This window comes from Lipophrys pholis, assembly GCF_963383615.2.
Source record: "Lipophrys pholis genome assembly, chromosome: 19".
NCBI lineage: Eukaryota > Metazoa > Chordata > Actinopteri > Blenniiformes > Blenniidae > Lipophrys > Lipophrys pholis.
Window position 1 is genome coordinate 12,056,754 of NC_137647.1, and position 21,627 is coordinate 12,078,380.

The following is a 21,627-nucleotide window of genomic DNA, read 5'->3' on the forward strand; positions in this document are numbered from 1 at the left end:
TGACATCCATGACAACAGACGTGACGATATACACACAGGTAAGATAAAACGCACACTCATTCACACGCGCACACACTTCTGCTCTGATCAATGTGATCGAGGAGCAGAGGAGGGGCAAGCAGAACTTCTGTGAAAAACCTGAAGTTGCATATCCCACGGTTTCCCCCCACGTTCGCATTTCACAAACCGCTGTCCCCGAAAAAGGTCAGAGGTCATCAGCCAGACGCTGCTTCCTGATTGGCTTGCGTGGGTGAGGACAGTGTGTGAAAAAAACTTTGGCTACGAAGTTAGGTGGCTTTAGTCCTGGTGTGTCAATAGTATTAGTTCCAACACACCACGTACAGTGAGTATTGTTTGACTGGTACAGCCTCGCGTGGATCTGCTGTTTTTCAAGGTGGGATTAGAAAATTTGATCCATTGTCTGATATTCTTGAAAGAGCCTGCACCAGCGTCTCTCTGAAAAGAGTAATTCCGAGTCTTTTCATTATTCCTCTTAACAAAAAAAAAAAAAAACTCCACTCCCAGTGGGCTTCTTTCCTTCTTTCGTTCTCTCCCCAAGCGTCAAAACTTTTCTGAGGTCAGCCAAGGGCCCTCGACTTCAGCTTCGGGGATTTTGGACCAAATAATTCATCCCCTTTGATGCTTACTGGGCGGTCCTCCTATTCTTTGCACTAAACCCTGCACTGCTTCCCAGTCTGGTGTCGAAAGGGGACGAGCAAGTGGCCGTGTCAGTGTCTGCTATGCCGGCTTGCAGGCCGCTCATATATCTGGTTTGCGGTTGGTCAAAAGTGAACTGGGGGAGGGGGATGTAGTCTCCTGTGAGGGGGGAGCGCCTCGCGGCAGGGGAGACGGGTCGTGTCTGTGAAAAAGGCATCGGGCTCGGGACTAGAGGTGCATGCGGTTGGATGAAGACGTTTGGGCTTATGGGGATGTGCGTGTGTGCCGGTGTTGATGGAAGTGGCGGGGTGAAAGTCTGAGTGTGCGTCGGGGTCGTTGCCTGGGAGGGTGCGAGTGTGTGAGTCGGTGAATGTGCTTGAAGCGGTATGTGGACAGGCGTCAGCGTCGTGTGCCTGGGAGAGTGTGCCTGTGCGTCTGCCGAGGTGTCTTGTGTGTATGTGTTTGACTGTGTGTGCGGCGTTAGGTCGTAGGACGGTGTCCGGCGTCTCAGCATCATACTGCAATCCACCAGTTTTGGAGGTGAGTGATGAGGCTGCTCCTTCTCCGAGGGCGGGTGGATAGAGATACACGGAGGACTCATCTTCTTCTTTCTGTGGTTACTTCCGACGGACTGCACTCGCACAGGACCGCCTTTTTCTGGCCGGTGGGCCTCCTCCGTGAGGTGCTGGTGGTCACCGGTTATGACAGCCTGAGGGAGGCAGACCTCAATGGAGTGGCGTCGATGGTCATCAGAGTGACCGGCAGATAGTGACGGTGGCTTGTCCAGGAAGCCCTGGTTGTCAACGCTAACGCCTTTCCTGAAGTCCCTCAGCCCCGCCCCCAGCAGACTGAGTGTGCTCCTGGAGGAAGAGGGGGGCAGCGGGAGCGGAGCAGGGGGGGAGGCCTCAAGGGAGCATGGCAAGGTGTAAGGGGAAAGGGAGTGACTGCGGCCAGCTTTGCCTCGTCCCTCCTGCACTCCTCCCTCCTCGTCTCTCCATCTGAGGCAGGCGGAGCTTGTGATGTGGTACACCTCCTCGTCGGCCGGGTCGGAATAGGAGATGGCGGAGGGCGGCCGAGGCCGTCGCAGGCTTGCCGGGCGCAGGGGGAGACGAGGGGAAGGCGGGGGAGGGAGGAGAAGAATAGGGGAGGATGGGAGAGGAGGGAGGGGCGAAGGAGAAGATGGTAACAAAGGGAGAGGAGAGGGTGGCGAGAGTTGGAAGGGAGACGGGGAGCAAGGTGGAAGGGAGAATGCCGAGGGAGAGGAAGGAGGAGGCGGCAGAGGAGATGATGAGAAAGCATGAGACGAATATGGACTAGGGGACAGGGGAGGCAGGTTGACAGAGCCGCGCCTCTCTTGCTGCTCACAACCCTGAGACTCGACAGAATCCACTTTAACTGCCACCTGCAACAAAAATGACACAAAAGAAAAAATACAATCACCATATTGAGATAACATCTGTGCCTATAATAGCATTAAGTAAGATGGAGGCGTCCCTGACCTGTCTCTGCAGGGCCCGTGGTGATGGGCTGGGTGTTGGCGGTGCGATGCGGGGCAGGGTGAGGGTGGGAGGGGAAATGTCTGGAACCTGCAGCAGAGAGTGGCCCTCACAAGGCTGGGAGTGGACCGACATCACTGAGACTGCAAGAACAGATTTGAGCATTAGCAGCAACCACCACACAGTTCCATTCAAAATATGCAACATAATCAGGGACTGTAATAATTATTGTATCATGTAAACACGTGCATTTTTGCAGAAAACACATGCACAGTTGAGGATATCCCAACACATACAATTTCCTCATAACATTTGGAACATTTCAAATACTCTCAAGTGAGTAATCATTTAAAAAGTACCACACTATTAACACTTTATTGGGATAAAAAAATATATAGAGAGAGATTACAGTGGCAAAAACTGCTTTGCACTGAATCTGCTATCAAAATAAAGTGTTCAGTGGGTCGGAGGAGAAATTCAACACTGAGCTCAAACTCAGTGATGATGTCATATAAAGCAAGTTTGCAGCATGTCATATATTGCATCAGATCCTGGTTACAGTTCAACATGGCTGCACACATTAAAAAACATTAAATCTTGATCAACTCAAATGTCAAATGGTTGTCAGCAATGAATTTAATATTTTTGTTCCATGTAGCTATGTAACCATGATCTCAGGCCGTCTGCACACACAGGCACGTTAAACCTGGGAGTTCGGATGCAACCAAAGTAACACAAGTTGAAGAAATCATTGAAAAAAGTTAGAAGTAGATGTTAAACACATTCACATGAAGGCAATTCTTCAGTTCAAGCTGTAAAATCATTCAATCTTTCTAAAAAAAAAAAAAAAGGAACTTATGGTGTGTTTTTCAGTAACTGAGAAGTAGAAAAGTCCCAACTTTTGAGTGGGAGGAAATTCTGATGTGAAATGTGAAACCTGGAACTTCCCACTTGAGAGAGCTGGGAAACTGGATTGATTGTCACTCAACATGAGGACATTTTTACTACATAAAAAATAATGTGATATTCTTCATTAGACAACAGTACTTATCAGGTCACGGAAAATCTCAATTGCATATGTAGATTTTTTTTTCTTACAACGTTCATGTTTACCCGTTTATCTGATTCACTTCTTAAGCAAAATGAAATGCATTTGATATTGAATGAAATAAAAAAAATCCTCAACACAGCCAACGCCAAGAGCACCAGGACCAGATTCTACAATGCACATACAGTATGTCTTCAGATATATTTCGATACATATAAATTTGAAAAATGAAAGCTTTCATAAGCTGAGCCTACACAGTGGCCTTCCTACAAAAAGCCATCCAACTCAGAAGTGGGACTTTGTAATCTGGTTACATGCCAAGTTCCCAGTTGCACGAACACACCATAAATAAAGCACCCGAGCTGATTAGACCTTTTTTTTTTTTTTTTTTTTTTGACTTTGCAGCTTGGCTCTTGATTTTACAATGTTTTCTAGTTTAGTATTCAGCCGTCTCAGAGCTGAGCAGATGAGCATGTGTGAAGGTTGCAGAGATTCACAGGACTCAACTCATCCACTGCAGTCAGTACCTTCGGACAGAGCTGGGCCTGTCCACAGCCCGGTCACAACATGCCATTAGAGTCTTACTGCAGGTGAAACAGTTTTTGTCAGTTTCTTTTTTTTTGGCCAGTGCTATGTACTGTAAAAACAGATGATTAGTGATTATTGTGACACCTTTTAATGTTAAAATGTATTTCTTATTGCAAACTAAACACAACAATTTCAGATGGTATTTGCTGGCAAGTGGCTGATACAAAACTGTACTAAACTGTGAATTGTAAATCTACAAGATATTAGCGCAATTAAAACATTTTGCTATTCAAATAACACTGTACTATTTGATACCAAAGACTACTGTTAAATGCTGGAAAATTCCAGAAACAATTCTATTATTTGCACCTTTGTTTAACGAATATTGAAGACTGATATTATTCAAATACTGAGTTATTTATGTGACTCCTGTCAGCTTAATGGGATTTTATTTACACAGTTCGGCAGGTGATTTTAGCTCTGTGCTTTATAGAGGATATTCTGCCTGCTTGAGGTCATTCTGTAGACGTTACAGCGGTGTCAGCAGCTTCTTCACACACATGGGGAGATACAAACATTCAGAAACACAAGCTGATATATTTCTTAATATGTCAATTCTAAAGTGGTAGGTTACCTGAATGCTGATGCTGGGGACTGAGTTCTACCTCCTCCAAGGGGTAGGGGGCACTAGCTGGTCGTACAGGTCGAAACATGTAGCTGTCATTTGGCAAAGAGTGCATCCTGGATACGGACATCTTTCCTGACGATAACAGGTCCTGGTTCTTGTACTGCACTTCTTCCTCCTGCAGAGGGAGACATGGACCAGAGAACGCCAACAGTGAATTTTCCAACGGTCAAACTCTGAATTAGGTAAGTGAATTGCTATACTGCATTGTCACTGTTTGACTTTACTGGTGATTGATAAGGTGATTATATAACAAAAGAAAAAACTGGACAACACTGTAAATAGCATGTTAATATACAGTGGCTCCAAAAAAGTAAAAAAGTGTAAACTCTCTCTTGTTTTGTTAGTTTTGTTTTTCCTGGCCGGACGCTTCTTGAAGTGATTTAAAGTGCTCCTACCTGACCAGGTGAATGAGGACATGGCCCCACATAGGTCCCTCCTGCTGAACTGTTGCTGGAAGTTGTGCTTAGTTTGCGTTGTCTCTCCAAAGCCATTTCCAAGGCGATCTCTGCATCCATCTCTGCATCCTCTTTAGCCTCCTACAAAAAAATAGGTATACATTTACTCTGAATGTATTGTATTATTAATGTAAACAAGGGATACAAAGCAATACAGCATAAGCAATATATAAAGCATCACTGAATACATTAAATGTTAATAGTTTTGCCCTTTCTTCCTGTACCTTGTTGCTCTCCTCCAGATGCTTCATCAGAACAGCCACCACCACGTTGACCAGGACGAACTGGGCCATGAGCACGAAGGTGACGAAGTAAATCGGAGAGACCAGGGGCAGGTATTGGAGGCAGTGGCGGTCGTCGGGGTGGCACTCCCTCAGCGTGTCCTGAAGGAGACACGGCGCAAGTTCAGGAAGAAAGAAAGAATGAAACAAACAAAGACAGACCAAGTGGAAAAGAATAAACACAGAAACACGAACATCCAATATATTTTTCTAATGAAATTATGGTTAATGTATGGTAAGAAAAACACATTGGCCTGTCATATTCTGTGTTATTTAGGGACAATTATATATTACATCAGATTTTTTTTAAAAATGTCGTGATACTGAATTGGTGACATTGCTGAGCTCTAAGCCACTTTATCATTTCATAATTAGTTTTTAAGGTCATTGCTCTCTCACTGGTTATGAGATAATCCAGACATAATTTAGGAGAGTATGTGCAAGTGTGTGTGCGTGTGTGTGCGTGTGTGTGTGTGTGTGTGGGGGGGGGGGGGGGTCATACTTTCATAATCCCATTCCAGTTGTCTCCTGTGGACACTCGAAACAGCGTGAGGAAGGCCATCCCAAAATTTTCAAAGGTTGCGTGACGACTCAGGCCTTCACATGGGTTGTTGTCATTGCATTCTGTTCAGGGACACGTCGTAAAAGATGACAGTCATTAAATACACAACATACACAACAGCGAGGAAAAATAAAAAGAGACACTAAGTGTCATTGTCACTGAGAAAATCCCAATATGTCTGTTCTGAGGAAAGAGCTGCAGTGTGGCAAGTCCCTGTAGACAGGACACAGGCAAAAAGAGGACGACTGTCTTCTAGAGGACAAGGAGAAAGTCTCAGTCAATTGGACTCAAAGCCCCCAGGAGCCTGTTAGCTGAATCCATACTGCCACCAGGAGACATTTTCCTTCACTTCCAACCTCGGGTCAGGTTGAATCAAAGTTAGAGAAGGATGAGCTGCTCCTCCGAGGATACTTATGTCTTGTTTTGCACTCTTAAAAATATGCAAGAATATATTCAGAGGAATGTTTAATGGAAGCCTAGTTTAACAATATAGTGATACAAAAATTCAGAAATGTGTTCATGAAGTGATGGTGGACATATGAGTATGACGACTGATGAAGTGGATACACAGAACAACTAACAGAAATATACAGTATATATAATATATTGGTCCAACTATAACATAGGAAAAATAAAGTGGGGCCATTTTATATTTGGGATTTAATATCGAGCTTCACCTCAGAGACAAGAGCAATATGGATATGATGTGTGGAGGCAGATTCAGCAGATCAAATGTCAAGTCTGCACAATGACTTGGTGCTATGGGAGAAGCAGATGAAACCACTGGAGGAGACCTGTGCAAATAGGCTGCGGAAACTGGAGATTATAGACTGTAAATGAAACTCAAAGTAAGCTGGAAACATCTGCGAAGTTCCACAAAATTGCACCATCACATGTCCATACACATCCCATTACTAAAACATGCTCACAGCAGGTTATGAATGTATTATTTTTTTTTTTCAAATAAGAGCCTTGTAAAAAAGTGGATAGGATAATGAAAATAGTTTCAGATGAATAGATCAACACTCAAAAAATAATAATAAATTCAGCTTTGGACTTGAATGCATTTCGACAATACTGAGGTCTGCATCAATACAAAAAGCTCATGCAGGTTGAGACCTTTGATGATTTATATGTCCCTGGTAGTGTATTTTGCAAAGGTCTTCACTGGAAAACTTTGATGAGAGATATGCAACCTAAGCAGAAAAAAAAGGGATGCCAATTGAACGTTAATTAATGAGAAACTCAATAAAGGAACATCAGAGGAATGTAAACCTCCAAAAGTCTCTTGCCAGTAGAGAGATTGGGTCTTATCAGGAAACATGATGAGGTTTTGAGCGAGGACAGCGTGTCTGTTGTGATCTGACTGCAGCTCAAACTGATGCTTTGTGATCTCCACCAGGCTGCATCACAATATCAATAAACTTGTCAACAAGCTGAGTATATTTCACTCCTTGAGCCATCGTAAGACATGAATCAACATTTAAAGTAGGACACAGATACAGGGAATGAAAGTCACATCAGAAAGTTTCACTCAGCATAAAAAAAGTAACAGAAAAGAAAAAGTGCGAGGCGTGTTTGCTTAATAAAAGTGGAAAATAGGCCTCACTTTGTTTTCCCAATGTGCTGAGGAGAATCATAATAACATTTCACTGAAAATGGCCTCTTTATCAGCAAGTTGTTTTCATTTTGTCTTCCCAGATGCCTTTTATTTGCTAATCCTCTTCCTTCACACATTATTGCACTCCCAAAGAAAATGAGTTGGATAGAGCTGGCCTACTGAGGAAGTAAAACCTGATCATGCAAATGTGATCGGTAGAAAAAACAAAACGGCGTCTGATGTGTGAGCGAAGGAGAGGAGGAGAGACAGGGAGACAGATGTGGGCAGAGAGTGAGGATTCATCAGTAACAATTCGAGCAGGAACATTTTGCTTTAGGTCGTGACTGTGGTAGCAATAAGTGGATCCGCAAGCCTTTTCTGCTAAAGCGTATAAACCAGTGTGTGTGTGTGCGCGTGTGTGCATGTGTGTGTGTGTGTGTGTGTGTGTGTGTGTGTGTGTGTGTGTGTGTGTGTGTGTGTGTGTGTGTGTGTGTGTGTGTGTGTGTGTGTGTGTGTGTGTGTGTGTGTGTGTGTGCTCAATGCTGCTCGTGTGACTGACCCAGTTTGCCAAAGAGCTCCACTCCGAGAGCAGCGTAGATGAAGAAGAGCAGCATGAAGAGGAGACCGAGATTTCCCACCTGGAAACGACACACATGTTAGAGCTCTGTTAAACCTGTATTTAGTCCATTTGAGAGATGTTTATCTTTGTAAGAAAACCTGAAAAAATCCATCTATCTATCCATCCATCCATCCATCCATCCATCTAGTTAGCTTCAATTTATTTAAATGGCTGGAAGGGAATTAACTGATTAAACTGACTCACTGGAATTTTATCTTTGTTGAATGTTTATTTATGTATTTATGTATTTATTCCCATTTAAAACCAACACATGTGCCAATATACAACAGTTAAAACGATTAAAATGCAGATTACTATGGAAAAACTTGAAAAGAGAAACTGCAGATTATGTAAAAACGGATTGCAGTGAAGTGCAATAGCTATTGGAAATATAAAGGTGCATTAGTTCGCTGTAAAGGACTTAAAGAACCCAAACACTGACTGATCGACGTACTTTATTGATTCCAATTTAGAAAATTTACAAGCTGGTAATTAATATTAGTTTGCAGAGGTTTACACAGAAAAACTAAATCACCTGCATTCACAATGACTGAATGAAACATAATATCAGACTTTAACCCTCTCTAAAGTAGTAGGCAAACATATTATTTGCTTGTTTTTTTTGTTTTTTTTGTTAAAAATCTCTGAAAGCTTTACTTACACACTCAGCGACCTGGTGCTTAACCCTGCAGAGCTCAAAAAAATCAGTCATCACACGGCAAAAAGCCCAGAGTTGAATTAACTCCCACAGAGTTGATTTCAGGACGACCGGCCTCAAATAAACTCAGTGGGAGTTAAATCAGCGGTGGATTTCGTGAACTTTGCACTCTGCACTTCCTATGACTACATCCATCTGGATGATGTCATCACAAATAGCCAGCATGTTGTTTTCAGTTTTCAAGGCAGCTCCTTAAAAAGCGGGTGTTGTGCACTCACTGCCCTGAAGGTCACATCTGCGCAGCTGACATTTAGGAAACAGAAGAGCAATGGAGTCTGTCACTGCACGCACATCACAATCTTTGGTGCACCTGCTCTTTGCCTCCGGGATGTGTGCCGCACAACAAGAGGCAGACAGAGACCCGAGAAAAACTCGGAAAGAAGTGCGCTGACCGAACTGAGAAAGTCCAAAAAGACAGCACAGCTCACATATCCAGGGACCAATCTGGGGCTAAACTACATTTATTGGCCATGTTTGAACTTGAGAGAGGGAGTGTGTGTCAAACTGACCTTATACAGGGGTCATTACTGTAACTCTGGTTCTGACTGGCACTGAAGGCAAGTTTTTACCCCCGGGGATTGGAGTTCAAGTCCCCCACCTCCGAGGACCAAACGTAGACATTGTATCTCAACAAATGTGAGAAAATAATCTGAATACAATTTAATTTCAGTTTTTGTAACTGAGCCATATGGTGTCTAATGTTTTCACCATGTATCATCCTTAATAGGCGTCCACAGGGAGTGCAAAACAATTGAAAACTGGTCAGAAAAAGCATCACCAAACCAAGAGACTACAGACATTGTGAAGGGATTTGCCTGGAAATAAAAAAAAAATGTATCAGCATTCATCAGCACTAGTAGTAAATCTTTAAGAGCCATCTATTCCAAACCAAGCTGTCACACTGACCTGATATTCATCAGAAGTACAGAAAAATAAAACCACAGTTTGCGGTTGAGGCCTGGCGGAGCCGTTGATTACCTGCGGCAGTGCCTGCATGACAGTATCCAGCAGAGCTCGCATCCCTGTGGCCATCTTCAGGAGTTTCAGCACTGCAGAGAAACAGTCGTCTCTGGCTTGACTCAGCTCACATGCAGAATGTGCTTTGTGTGTTTCTGTGTGTGTGTGTTTACCTCGTGCTATCCTGAGTACTCTCATGATTCTTATGATGGTGGGATTTATTGGTAGTGCTGCATTCATTTTCAGCTCCTCCAGCGTGATGCCCATGATGGACAGCGCCACTATCGCTATATCCAGCTGATTCCACCTAAACACACAAGCCAAAATATTCTAAAATAACTCGTAAGGACCTTTAAAGAGCATACCGCCTGGTCAGCTCAGACTTTTTATTCCGTCTTTGTGCCCCATATCCTCTTCACGTAATATTATAGAGGTAAGGTAACATAATTTGGTGGCCCAAATACCAATCTAGTTAACGATCCAATAGGTAATATTTCTGTTGAATGCAAAGCAAGACAACATTTTAAAGGTCAGCAGGATGAATTAGTTCAAAAGCCCTCATAGCAAATGTGTGATTTTCTGTCGGTCAAACAACACTGTTACCTGTCTTTGAAGAAACGGTGGATGCCAAAAGCCACCAGCTTCAGCAGGGCTTCGATGACGAAGATGAAGGTGAACACGTAGTTACAGTACTTTAATACCTCCTCTAAATACTGGAAACATCCACACACAAAAGAAAGAGAAAATATATCATGGCATGGACGTGTCCACAGCAGTGCCTACTTTAGCGTCTGTGTGTGGGTTTCTTACGTTACCTGGGGCTGATTGTAGTGTTCAATGCTCATTGTAAAGACGTTGATGCAGATGATGAAAGTGATGAAGAGGTCCAGGTAGTGGCTGGTGCACAGTGTGTGGATGGACAGACGTAGCGGGGAGTAGTCCGCATAGTACGGCCTCTGCTTGGCCTCTGAAGCAAACAAACACACAAACAGACCAACACAAGCCAGACACACAAACAGGAAAAGACAGACAGAGCACGTGTCAGAGAGTGTGCTCCAAATATGACATAGTAGGTGTTCAGTAGTGTGCACAGGAAGGTTGAGGGATTCATGGAAAGGACCACCACTACATTTGCTCAGGCTGCAAATCTTTAAACTTTTATTTTTTTTGTTCTTTTTAAACCAGATATGCTTGTGCATGAATGTTGAAATGAAATTTCTCTTTTTCAGCAGTCATGTCATATCGGGGCGGCGGAGGGGGGGGGGGGGGGGATCAAAGCAGTGTTGGTGTCCCACTGCTTCTCTAATTGTAATCTCAATCACGGTGGCGGTGTTCTCTTTCCAATCCTGTGTGTTTCCTCTGCTAGGCTGTGCACACGACTGATTGTGTGGCATGTTCAAATCAGGGAGGACATGAGAGTAACAGCTCGGGTAATTAGGTATTTTAGAGCTCACCTTTGTCATACAAAGAGATTATAAACGGCTGATTATTAGAGGGGAAATTACAGCTTTCTTGCAATTGGATTTTTGAGGCCATTTGAATGTTCATGTTGTACCTGGTGAAGAGGATATTGAAAACCTATTTGCTAGCGTCAGTCACCGTGTTTACATATCCGAAAAAATTGATCGTTGCTTCAGTCCAACGGGACCTTAATAGCACATGGAAACATGTCTGTTTGAGAGGGAAGTTTTCAAAATTGGAGTAACATTCGATTTACTCTAACATGGAGACAGCACAGTCTGACCGTTAAAAAGACAATATAACGTACTTTCTAACTGAGAATATGTTTATAAAAAATCCCTCAAACACATTTATTTAATAGGAGCATGTATTATACGGTCATCAGGTCAGAGTGAGGTCTGTCCTTTGTATTACATTTTCAAGGACAGACTGAGTGAGATACATTATTGCTTCTAAGGTGACAACATACTTGAAATCTGATTTGTATTATTTAACGCTAAAAACATACATCACTTAGTTTCGGTACACTGTGTACTCACATGTCCATAATGATGATTTTGGCGGTGTGCGTGCACGTTCATGTCACCCTGTAGTTTAACACCATGCCCTGGCTATCAGCTGCATGCGTTCATGCCGTTGATGTTATGTATATGACTCAGAGCGGTGGTGCAGGTTATGTTCAACAACACATTTCCTCAAACGAGGCGAAACGGGCAATTTTTGAACACAGATGTTCTGATTGAAGATTTCAAATGACGCATTTTGAATATCCGAAAACTTTGAGGTACGGATGGTGTAATGTTGAACAAAACGCTGGAGCCACTCGCCTCTCTAATGGCATCATTTCTGGAAATATCTCAATTGTCTAAAACCACATTTTGTTTTTACTGAAGTGCTTCAAGGTTTTTTTTGTTTTGTTATTATTCCCACGATGAGATTACACTCTATTTCCCTGGAGTTTAGCAGTTTTAGACCAGTGAGATATGTTGCTAATGCAAGATGAAAAGAGCTGCGTTCCGCTCACACCATATACTGCCATAAAGGTACATGGTTAAGACACTCTGTACCTTTATGAATTTATTTCATTTTCCCTTCCAAACGTTTGCATTGTGACTGTCATTTCGACGCGCTGTTGCAATAGGTGGTGTGCTTCGATGGTTCTGCCAGCCTGTGCTTGTAAGCTCAAAGTACAGTAGCGATGTTGTGCATCTGTCCAACTCAACAACAACAAAGGTACTTATCGGTATAGCAGCCAAGAATGTCTGCTATGTTTCTGAGTCTGCCAGTCAAAGCACGGTCACAGAAAAAGACCTTCCTCTACCTCTACTGTCGAGAGGAGTCAGGGTTGTACATGCATTTGGAGGGAGGTAAGGGACAACTACACTTCACAGATAAAAAACTTATAGGGAGAACTGTGAAATATACAAAGAAAAAGCAGCTGCTTATTCTGTCTATATGCAAACCTTTTTTTTTTTTTTTAAATAAAACAAACGTTGTCTTATAAAAACGTATCAGCAGCATTTACTTTCTATAAGAAATTGTATTTAACTGCAGTAAATCAAGATGTGACGTCTGATGTTCAAGTGCTTTAAGTCTCTGGCTATTTTTTCGACTACGCTGGCGGCAGTTCAATTACCCAAAGAGTGAGCATACAATGTTTTAATTAGGTTAAGACAGGTAATTAAGATTTCATGCAATGTTAGGGGAGGGTTGAAGTAAGGCTGCAGTCATGCACGTTAACATGCAATAGACTGGCGTAGCCCATGCGCCTGACAGTGCTCAATCACTGTTGGCGTGAGCTAGCCACTCTTTTAAACTCTCCCTCGTTTTGTGCTTCAGTCAGTTTCCCTGAGTTCTCTCTTTGTCATTCTCTTTCTTTTTTCTTTCTCTCTTTTTTTTTTTTTTCTCAAGCTCTGAAAGCAGGCAGTGCTCAGAAAAATAGACTACCGACCAGCCCCTCCATTCTCCTTACTCCTGCGCTTTTTCTCTATCATTTTGAGCCTCTTCTCTTCGCGTAAGCGCGCCTCCTCCTCTTCCTGGTCTTGTCGGCACTTGTGGAAGTTCTCCACCACCACGCCGACAAACATGTTGAGGACGAAGAAGCTGACGATGAGCAGGAAGGAGATGAAGTAGAGGAGCATCCAGGGGTTGTGGTTTCTCACAGGCTGAGGGCAGAAGAGCACAGGGCAATTTTTTGGGGGGTGTATTAGTGGGGGAAGAAATGCCTATAAAACACGGAAAACAAAGCATTCCACTCAGTGCTCAGTAAGTGCATCTCTTAGATGCATTTATCTTAAAAATGTGAAGACAAATGTGACAAACTGCTTGAAAAATACATGTTTGTTTTGAACGTACTCTCTAAGTCATATTTGCTGTACTATGTTTTTATTTTTGTTAATAACACACTGTATGGTATAACAGCAGTACTCAATAATGTATCTGTTATTTTTGACCGAGGGATAAAATCCATTTAGAGAATATTTGAACGAGAAATGGTCACATGTGTGTGATTTTGGTCAGTTTGACGTCACTTAGCAGAAGTTAGATTGTATAACTGACATTCAATGCTGTATCCTCATGCTGACTTTAAGGTCTGGTAGTACCGAAGTATCTTTCAAAAACACCTTAGAGTGAAAATGTTAATTTACACCTATTTTAGTGAGTGCTCTGTAAAGGTTTAAGCTTTTTTTAACCATTACAATCTAAACATCTGCAAATTGTGCAAAATGCCAAATAGAGGAATGAGAGGCGAGAGAACATTTTAAAAGATAACCTTGTGCATTATTGGATGCAATGTTTTTTGTAGTAACCCCAGAAGAGTACGATTACTAATTATTGAGAATTACAGTTCATTATAACACAAAAAGAGTTGAAAGTGGATCAGGAATCATGTACCCTAAGTAGAGACATTCACAATCATCTGAACCTGACAGAATTGATATCGGACTTGGGACATGCCTCTAATCATTACCTGCTGGTCCACTCCCACTGCGTCTAAGCCATCATACATGATGTTGACCCAGCCATCTTTACACGACAGAACAAACAAGGACATCAGAGCCTGGAGAAGAAGCACAGAGAGGCACATGGTGTTGTGATGGAGGAACTTTCCTATAGATTCAAATATAATTTCACATTAAATATCAGACATCAGTGCAATAATTACATGTCAAATATTGTCATTGTTAGTAAGATGCACATTTGATCTCATATGCAGATTTTTCATAAATTCATTGTAGTACTTGTTTATGTAAACATCTTGTATCTAACTACTCATATTCATCACATGTATCATAAATAGAAAAGTATGCTCATTCAGTGCAGACAATCAAATTAAATAGGAAGACAAGTAGGAGAAAGCCCGTAATTTTCTCCTTATCTCACCAGCAGGCTACTCATCTGATTACCTGAATGAGGTTGTCAAAGTTGTATTTTCTTCGTATCCAGCGATAGTTGGCCTGTAGACAGTCCGACTTGTTGGTGACGTTTTTAGTGTCAAGACCCTCACAGTGGTAGAACTTTCCTTTGAAAAGCTAAAGAGTGTCAGAAAGGGGGAAAGAAAAGGAGGGAGAGATGTGCAAGGTGATTTGGATGCCATTTAAACATTATCTCAATTGTACCGGAGCTCGAGGCTTTTATGCATTCGACTAATATCAGTGGTAATAAAAGAGCGATTCACAGAGCACGTTCTTATCACAGCTCTTTCTTGAGTGCTCAGCTAAAAGCTGACCTGGAGGTCATGTTGTTCCTTTTCACATTTAACCTAATTGTCATTCTTTCAAAACTCACGCTCCGAGGGAACAAAGGCTTATTGTCCATTGGGTATTCAAGACACTTACAATTCCCTAAAGCCACAATCACACATGCAGCAGCTCAGCATCCGTGACAATTAAGCTGCAAAGACTTAAAAACTTCCCGGTCATCCTTAGGGGAAGAGAAGAGTGTGCAGTGGATCAATAAGCGGCATTAAAGTCTGTGTTGTTAAACAGTGATTACCTGGACACCCAAGATACCAAAGATAATAAAGAAGGCGCAGCAGATCAAGACAATGTTCCCGATGGGTCTGAGGGAGGTGATGAGAGTCTCCACAACCAGCTTCAAACCCGGGGCTCGACTAATAACCCTAGAATACACGAACATGAACACAAATGATTCTTTTCTGTGAATCCTGCTTAAAGCACTCCAAACAAGAAAACCATTAATTGTACCTCAGTGGGCGAAGCGTTCGCAGCAGACGGAGGACTCTGAGGATTCCCAGGATCCTGTTCCCGCCAGTATACGCCAGTGAAACCAAAATGTCCACCAAAGACACAAACACCAAAACGCCATCCAGCACGTTCCAACTGGACTGGAGGTAAGTCTGATTTCCGAAGCAGAAACCAAGAGCTACAACCTGATGAAACCAGTGCACAATATACAGATTAGTACAGAAGTAGGTTCTTGATCCAAAGGTAAAACACAAGAAATGCTTAAAATGTTTAAAGAAAAGTAAATGAAATATATGACTTACCTTCATGGCCATCTCTGCTAGGAAGATCACAGTGAAAACGTAGTTGGACACACTTAGAAACACTCGCTCCTAAATGGGAGAGAGAGTATTTAACTCAACGAGCATTAAAAGGAGAAAATAACAACTAAACACTTCAAACTAGGAACAGCAGGGGGTTTTCTTCCAATAAGTTATTCAGTTCAACTCCATAAATGCAACATAAATTCAGTTTTGGTATATTAAACAAAACAATATATCACGTATGTTAGCTGAGATATTTTTTACTTTGAATAATAAATCCATTTTGTTTTGCCGAACCACGGAATATTGGAATATTGGAATATTGGAATATTGGATTATTGAAATGTTGAATTAGTGTTTTTCATTTTATCTTTTTTTTTTTACTTATAATTGTATTCTTCCCCTTTACTTAACATACTCTAATAAAAAGTGTGCGTCTCACCGTGCTGTTAAGGTCGATGTTGGGTCTCTCCAGAGCGATGGTGATGCAGTTGAGAAAGATGAAAACCAGAACCACGTGGTCGAACAATTTGTGAGAAATCACACTTTGGCACCACATGCGGAGCCTGAAGGGACACACACAAGGAATTATCTATTGAGTATTTATGGTCCATTAAAGCTATTGATCTCAGACTTCACCGTGAGAAAGAGTTGGCAGATTCGTTGGGGTTCCTTTCTTACATTTTAAGGCAAATACTCCTATACATTAAGTGGAGGTTATTGTTCCGGGGGATTAAGGTGAATCTCTCAGAAACTGATGTGGAGGAAGTGTGTGATTATGAGTCTCACCGGTTCTCTGGGGAGAACAAATACAGCGTCCAGTCCTCATGTTCTTTGCACCAGCGCGGCTTCATGCTGTTCAGCTCCTTCTTGACCCAGTAGCCAAAAGAACTCTGCAAGTTTGAAAGGTCGCGCAATAATTTAGAAAAAAAAAAAAACTGTGGAAAAGACTTTTTTTGTCATCCTTTTGTGAGAATCAAACTGTATCACAGACCTCGCTCAGTTTTTAGCGTGACTGATTATATATATCCTGTTTTAAGTTAGTGTTACAGTTTTAGGAGAAACAATAACAAATGGGAAAGTTGCAAATATATGGCCACTATCCAAATAAAGGCTTAAACAGTTTCCATAGTGTTGCTGTTCTTAGCTGCCCTTTAATAAGATCTATGGGGGCACAACAAACACGTGTTTCATTACATACGTGGATAGAGATAATTGGAGCGTAACAGGCAGACTTCCAACTTAGCCAGTCCACAGGCAAAATAAACTGTTGTGGAACTCATTAAAGTTTGTAATAGACAAAACTGAAGAAAGCTTAGGTGCACAGCTTCTGTACTTGTAGATTCTAATTAAAAACAGCCCAAAGTTGAGCACACATACACACAAACACACACTGGCACACACGCTACTTATTTGGCAACCAAATATGTGAGCCAGTGTGCATCTGGGGACGTCCTTGTATGAGTGTGTGTGTGGATGTAGAAAAAAAAAAAAAATGCTGCTCAGTTATCCTTGGTGCACAAATTCTAATCCCGAACATAAACACCCGCAGAGAAACACAAGCATATACACGTCTGACTCAGTGCATCATACGCGCACACACACCCCGGCAAGTGCACATCGTACATGTGGAGTTGTGTATGTTAAGCCTCCCTCGTTCACTCTACCAAGGGAGAAGCCTTTGTTTCACTGGATTTCATGGTTTTTTAACTTAGTTTTGAGCCAATAAAACCATGAAGAGTGTCACAACAAAAGGTCTTCTAAAATCTCAATAGGAGCAGGGCATTTTCTCACACACACACACACACACACACACACACACACACACACACACACACACACACACACACACACACACACACACACACACACACACACACACACACACACACACACACACACACACACATACACACACACACACACACACACACACACACACATGCATACACACCTATGTAAATTATTCTGTAGCCACTGAAAAAAACATTCACTGCTCAAGTCAATCAATCAAGGTGTGACAATGATCATTCCTTCAGGCCTGGCACAGAGAACACAAAACATAGACCCACTCAAAATTGCAGAAAAGGGGCGAAGGAGAATCGAAAAACTCATGTACAAAGTGCTACAGAGGAAACTGAACGCCATCATGTTTGGGGAAAACTGCTCCAAACTCTTGGTGTAGCTTTGATAAATGTCACTTTGGATGCTCTGACTCATGGCTACTTACATCATCGTCCATGTCATCCTCGGGTAAGGAGTCTTCCTTGGGCTCAGAGTTCAGGTTTGGGTCATAGGTCACAGTCCTCCCGTTACAGTCACCATACTCCGCTATTATGGAGGGGCAGAGAGTGGAAGCCTGCAGCAGCTCCAAAGACGCTGGCTTCAGTCTGTTGTTTCCTCCAGCCTCGTTCTTGTCATCCCCGCCATCTTCCTCCTCACCACCTTCTCCAGACAACAGGCTCTCCCTCTCTCCGCTGGTGTCTCTCCTTTTCAGACTTGGCGCTCGTCCGAGGCTGTTCCAGCTGGAGCGACGGCTTCCCCAAGAGCTTCCGGAGCCACGGGGAGGAAGCGGCGAGCGCCGGCCGGGGCTTGAGAGGCTCTAAAGAGACCAAAGAAGGATAATGTATAATGAGTGGCTGGGAAAATGATTGTAAATTACAGCAGTTCTTTGAAAAGCTACCAAGGAATTAGGCAAAAAAAAACGTCTTAATCAAAAGTTGGTGATGACATTATGCAGACACTGAGAATTCTCAGTCTCACGTAAAGTATATTTTTGAGTGATAATCATCAATGGCAAACGACGTGCCACCTTCAGCAGAGAGAAATGATAATAGGAAAGGCAGAGGCAAAGACTGCAGATTATAGTGACTACCTATTTTAGGTACTTGATGAAACCTGATGATCATCAGCGCCATGTATTTTTAGATGATGTTCCAGGCTTGTGTAATTTTGTCATTGAATAAATAACTATCTGTGTCACAGTGTCCTCATACAGATAATTAGACAAACTGCTAAGAAAAAAAAAAAGGGGGGGTTTTGTTAAACTTGCCGCCTTCAGAGCCAGTGTTAGCAGCTAACCTGGTAGCTTGTCAACCTTTGTGTGGTGTCACATCACATGAACAAATGAAACAACCACGAGGTCGGAGGAGTGAAACAGTTTCAGTCTGGGCAGAATTTAACGAACTGAGATTTCTTTCATGACACTAGATCAGTCTGACTGATCTGGATTTGGAGTGAAACATTTTAAGCCAGAGACCAATATTAGAGTCACGACAGAGGAAACACAGATTTGCCATACCATCTGTTTCTCCATTTCATCATGATCATTTCAGTGTGTGATTTGTGATAAAAAAGAAAGAAATGAGGATGCTTTCAAGACCATAGTAAATGTTTCAGGTGCATCTGTTGAAGAAACTTGCAGTACACCCAGAGAGTATTGACAATGCTATATATTTTTTTTCCTGATTTTGTCATGTTATAGCCTTATTCAACAACAGATTAAATTCATTTCCCCCCCTCAAAAATTAACAAAATACCCTAAATTGATAATGTGAATAAATAATGATAAACATGATTCCACAAGCTTGGCACACCTATCTTTGGGCAGTTTGGTCCACCTACTGGTGAAGCACCTCTCAAGCCACATCAGGTTGGATGGGAAGTGTCAGTGTCAGATCTCTCAAGAGACGTTCAATCAGATTGAAATCTGGGCCACACAAGGACACTCACAAAGTTGTCCTGAAGCTGTTCCTTTGACATCTTGACTGTGTGTTTCAATTAAAATGGCTGTGAACACATATGCACATGTGGTTTTTTTTTTTTTATGTTAAATAAATTTGCAAACATTCCATTAAGGGGAATTGTGTGTAGATCTTTGAGCAAAAAAAATAATTGAATCCATAATAGAATGAGGCTGTAATATAACAAAAAAAAAAGAAGCATTGTGAATCCTTTGTGAATGCACTACACTATAGCTTTCACTATCAAAGTAGCTATCGAGCACCAATATTTATTGAAAAAAGGAAATATTGCTTTGATATTCCAGAATGCAATAACAATGTACCGCCTCTCTCTAAGACAAACATCTAGTGTGAGTTAATCACACAAGCTAGACCTTCAAAGTGACAGCTCAGATTTATTCAGTTTTAAAATGGATTTACCTCGCTGGTGAAAATATAAAAGAACTGTCGTTTTTTCCAGAGAAGTCTGAAAAAATAGGGTTGTCTTATATTGGGGTATGATTTTCAGCTCCAGATGTTATGCTGAGTTCTGAGCTCTGCAGAAGGTCTGAGCCAGTCGACCATCGGCGAGTGCATAGTGAATATGAATTAGAATCACTGGCTACAGGAGTTGGATGTGGTTGTTGACAAGCAGTCAAGAGTTGTAAAATGGTGCATCGCAGAGTGTTTGAGTGGTAGCACGGATGATGCACTATTGGGGGAGCAGGCAGAACTGGAGCACAGGAACGATGATAGCTGGACCAAAAACCAGCCAGGCAGAAGATCTGCGTTAGGAATAGACTGAGGACACTGGAGACGGTCTAGTTTGCTTTTGAAGTAGCTTTAACCATAACAGAAAAAATTCATTTAGTCTTGCTTGGTGTAAAAATATTTAATCAGAAGGGGGATTCACAGAAGGGGTTTGTTGTAAAAAGAAACTTCTCATGTGTCATTTTTCTTTTTATTCTCCAATAAGTGAATAGATACTATTTCTTACTGTGAACATTAATCTTTGTTTTTTCTTTAGATTTTAAACCTATTTTAGTTTTGTTGGCAGCTTTACAGGGTGTGAATGTGTGTTTCATAGTCTGTATGTGATATTCTGACTCGGAAACAAGGGAAATGGATGTTTCTGTCTTAACAGTCGCGTCTCTGAAATAAAGGAACAAGCGTCGCGCTGCAGTTGGTCTCACTGAAGGAACAAATGAAGGATTAAAGTTTTTAGGTACAACTCCTCGGGGAATAATCCATTTTTACTTTTTAAGTGTTTGATGAAGCATACCAAAGAACGCTGGTCGTACGCTGTTGGGTCTATTGATGTGGAGCTCCCGCGTCGAGACTCGGCACGACCACTTCCTGCATCAGAGAAGCCCAGTCCCACCTCACCGTAATTAGGCACTCCTTCTCTGTACATGAAATCCTCCCCGAGGACAGAGTCGGGACCCAGAGAGCTCTTCGGAGTGGGCATCGGTGTGGCAGCGGTGTGCATGATTATGGGGGGAGCGATCGAGCCGCGAGGGTCAATGTGACCATTAGCTGTCATCATCAGAGAGTACATCTTCAGCTCTGGGGAGGAGAGTTAAATTGGTTTTAGCAAATAGGAAACAATAGAAAACAACAAATCGTGTATTTCTGGAGTTCACCGACCAGTGTCTCTGAGCTGTTGCACCTTCTCATCTTCATCAAAGTTATCGGATTTCTTGTCATCATCCGACTCTGACCGATTAGCATCGCCCTGCAACACACATGTGTCCAGTCAGTGCTCCAATATTACATTTGTGGGTTAAGATGCTTCTGGGATACTAATAACAACAGGATTACATGAGGAAGAACTGATGAGCTAAAATCGTCTGAACGTGTTTGAAGGACCATGAAAAATGTCATTTTTATGCAACTGAGTCGACATTCAGAACAGAAGGTTTTCAACAGCACATGCAACTACAAGCATAAATAACATGATAATACTATTTGAACTGTTGATCGAGTGTCGGCAAGGGATTAGTCAAAGGGCGGAATACTGTTAATCGCTCATTAGTCGCTCATTGTAGTATCATCTGCAGTAATACACAAAACTCAGCCTGCTCTGTTTACCTCAGCCTGGAAGCCTTCAACCAGGATGGCCACGAGTAAATTGAAGAGCACATAGTTGCCAAATGTCATGAGAGCGACGAAATAAAGTGCTGCCCATGGAGAGGTAGAGGCCATGCCGTTATACAACACCACGTTCCAGTCCTCCTGGGTGAGAATCTGTGGAGTGAATCAAACAAAAGGAGATTTAGGAACGAATAAGGAAGGGGCCAAGGGAATGAGATGAATGAAAACACA

At 42.2% G+C, this 21,627-nt stretch overlaps 1 protein-coding gene across 1 annotated transcript in view; it reads right to left on the reverse strand.

The window, feature by feature from the left end:
• Nucleotides 1–643: 643 nt before the first annotated feature.
• cacna1ha (calcium channel, voltage-dependent, T type, alpha 1H subunit a) overlaps nucleotides 644–21,627 on the reverse strand; it is a gene marked incomplete at its 3' end in the record, with an annotated part of 49,477 nt that continues 28,493 nt past the window's right edge. The window contains exons 14-37 of the mRNA XM_080487236.1: nucleotides 21,394–21,549; nucleotides 20,950–21,037; nucleotides 20,585–20,868; nucleotides 17,811–18,182; nucleotides 16,370–16,473; nucleotides 16,023–16,146; nucleotides 15,581–15,649; nucleotides 15,279–15,463; nucleotides 15,067–15,193; nucleotides 14,478–14,603; nucleotides 14,042–14,131; nucleotides 13,022–13,235; nucleotides 10,425–10,576; nucleotides 10,213–10,322; nucleotides 9,783–9,916; nucleotides 9,631–9,701; nucleotides 7,875–7,953; nucleotides 5,656–5,777; nucleotides 5,097–5,255; nucleotides 4,813–4,953; nucleotides 4,364–4,532; nucleotides 2,157–2,296; nucleotides 1,845–2,059; nucleotides 644–1,745 (exon numbers count right to left, since the gene is read on the reverse strand). Coding sequence (XP_080343362.1) covers nucleotides 644–1,745; nucleotides 1,845–2,059; nucleotides 2,157–2,296; nucleotides 4,364–4,532; nucleotides 4,813–4,953; nucleotides 5,097–5,255; nucleotides 5,656–5,777; nucleotides 7,875–7,953; nucleotides 9,631–9,701; nucleotides 9,783–9,916; nucleotides 10,213–10,322; nucleotides 10,425–10,576; nucleotides 13,022–13,235; nucleotides 14,042–14,131; nucleotides 14,478–14,603; nucleotides 15,067–15,193; nucleotides 15,279–15,463; nucleotides 15,581–15,649; nucleotides 16,023–16,146; nucleotides 16,370–16,473; nucleotides 17,811–18,182; nucleotides 20,585–20,868; nucleotides 20,950–21,037; nucleotides 21,394–21,549 — 4,533 coding nt within the window. The remainder of the gene's footprint in view (nucleotides 1,746–1,844; nucleotides 2,060–2,156; nucleotides 2,297–4,363; nucleotides 4,533–4,812; nucleotides 4,954–5,096; nucleotides 5,256–5,655; nucleotides 5,778–7,874; nucleotides 7,954–9,630; nucleotides 9,702–9,782; nucleotides 9,917–10,212; nucleotides 10,323–10,424; nucleotides 10,577–13,021; nucleotides 13,236–14,041; nucleotides 14,132–14,477; nucleotides 14,604–15,066; nucleotides 15,194–15,278; nucleotides 15,464–15,580; nucleotides 15,650–16,022; nucleotides 16,147–16,369; nucleotides 16,474–17,810; nucleotides 18,183–20,584; nucleotides 20,869–20,949; nucleotides 21,038–21,393; nucleotides 21,550–21,627) is intronic.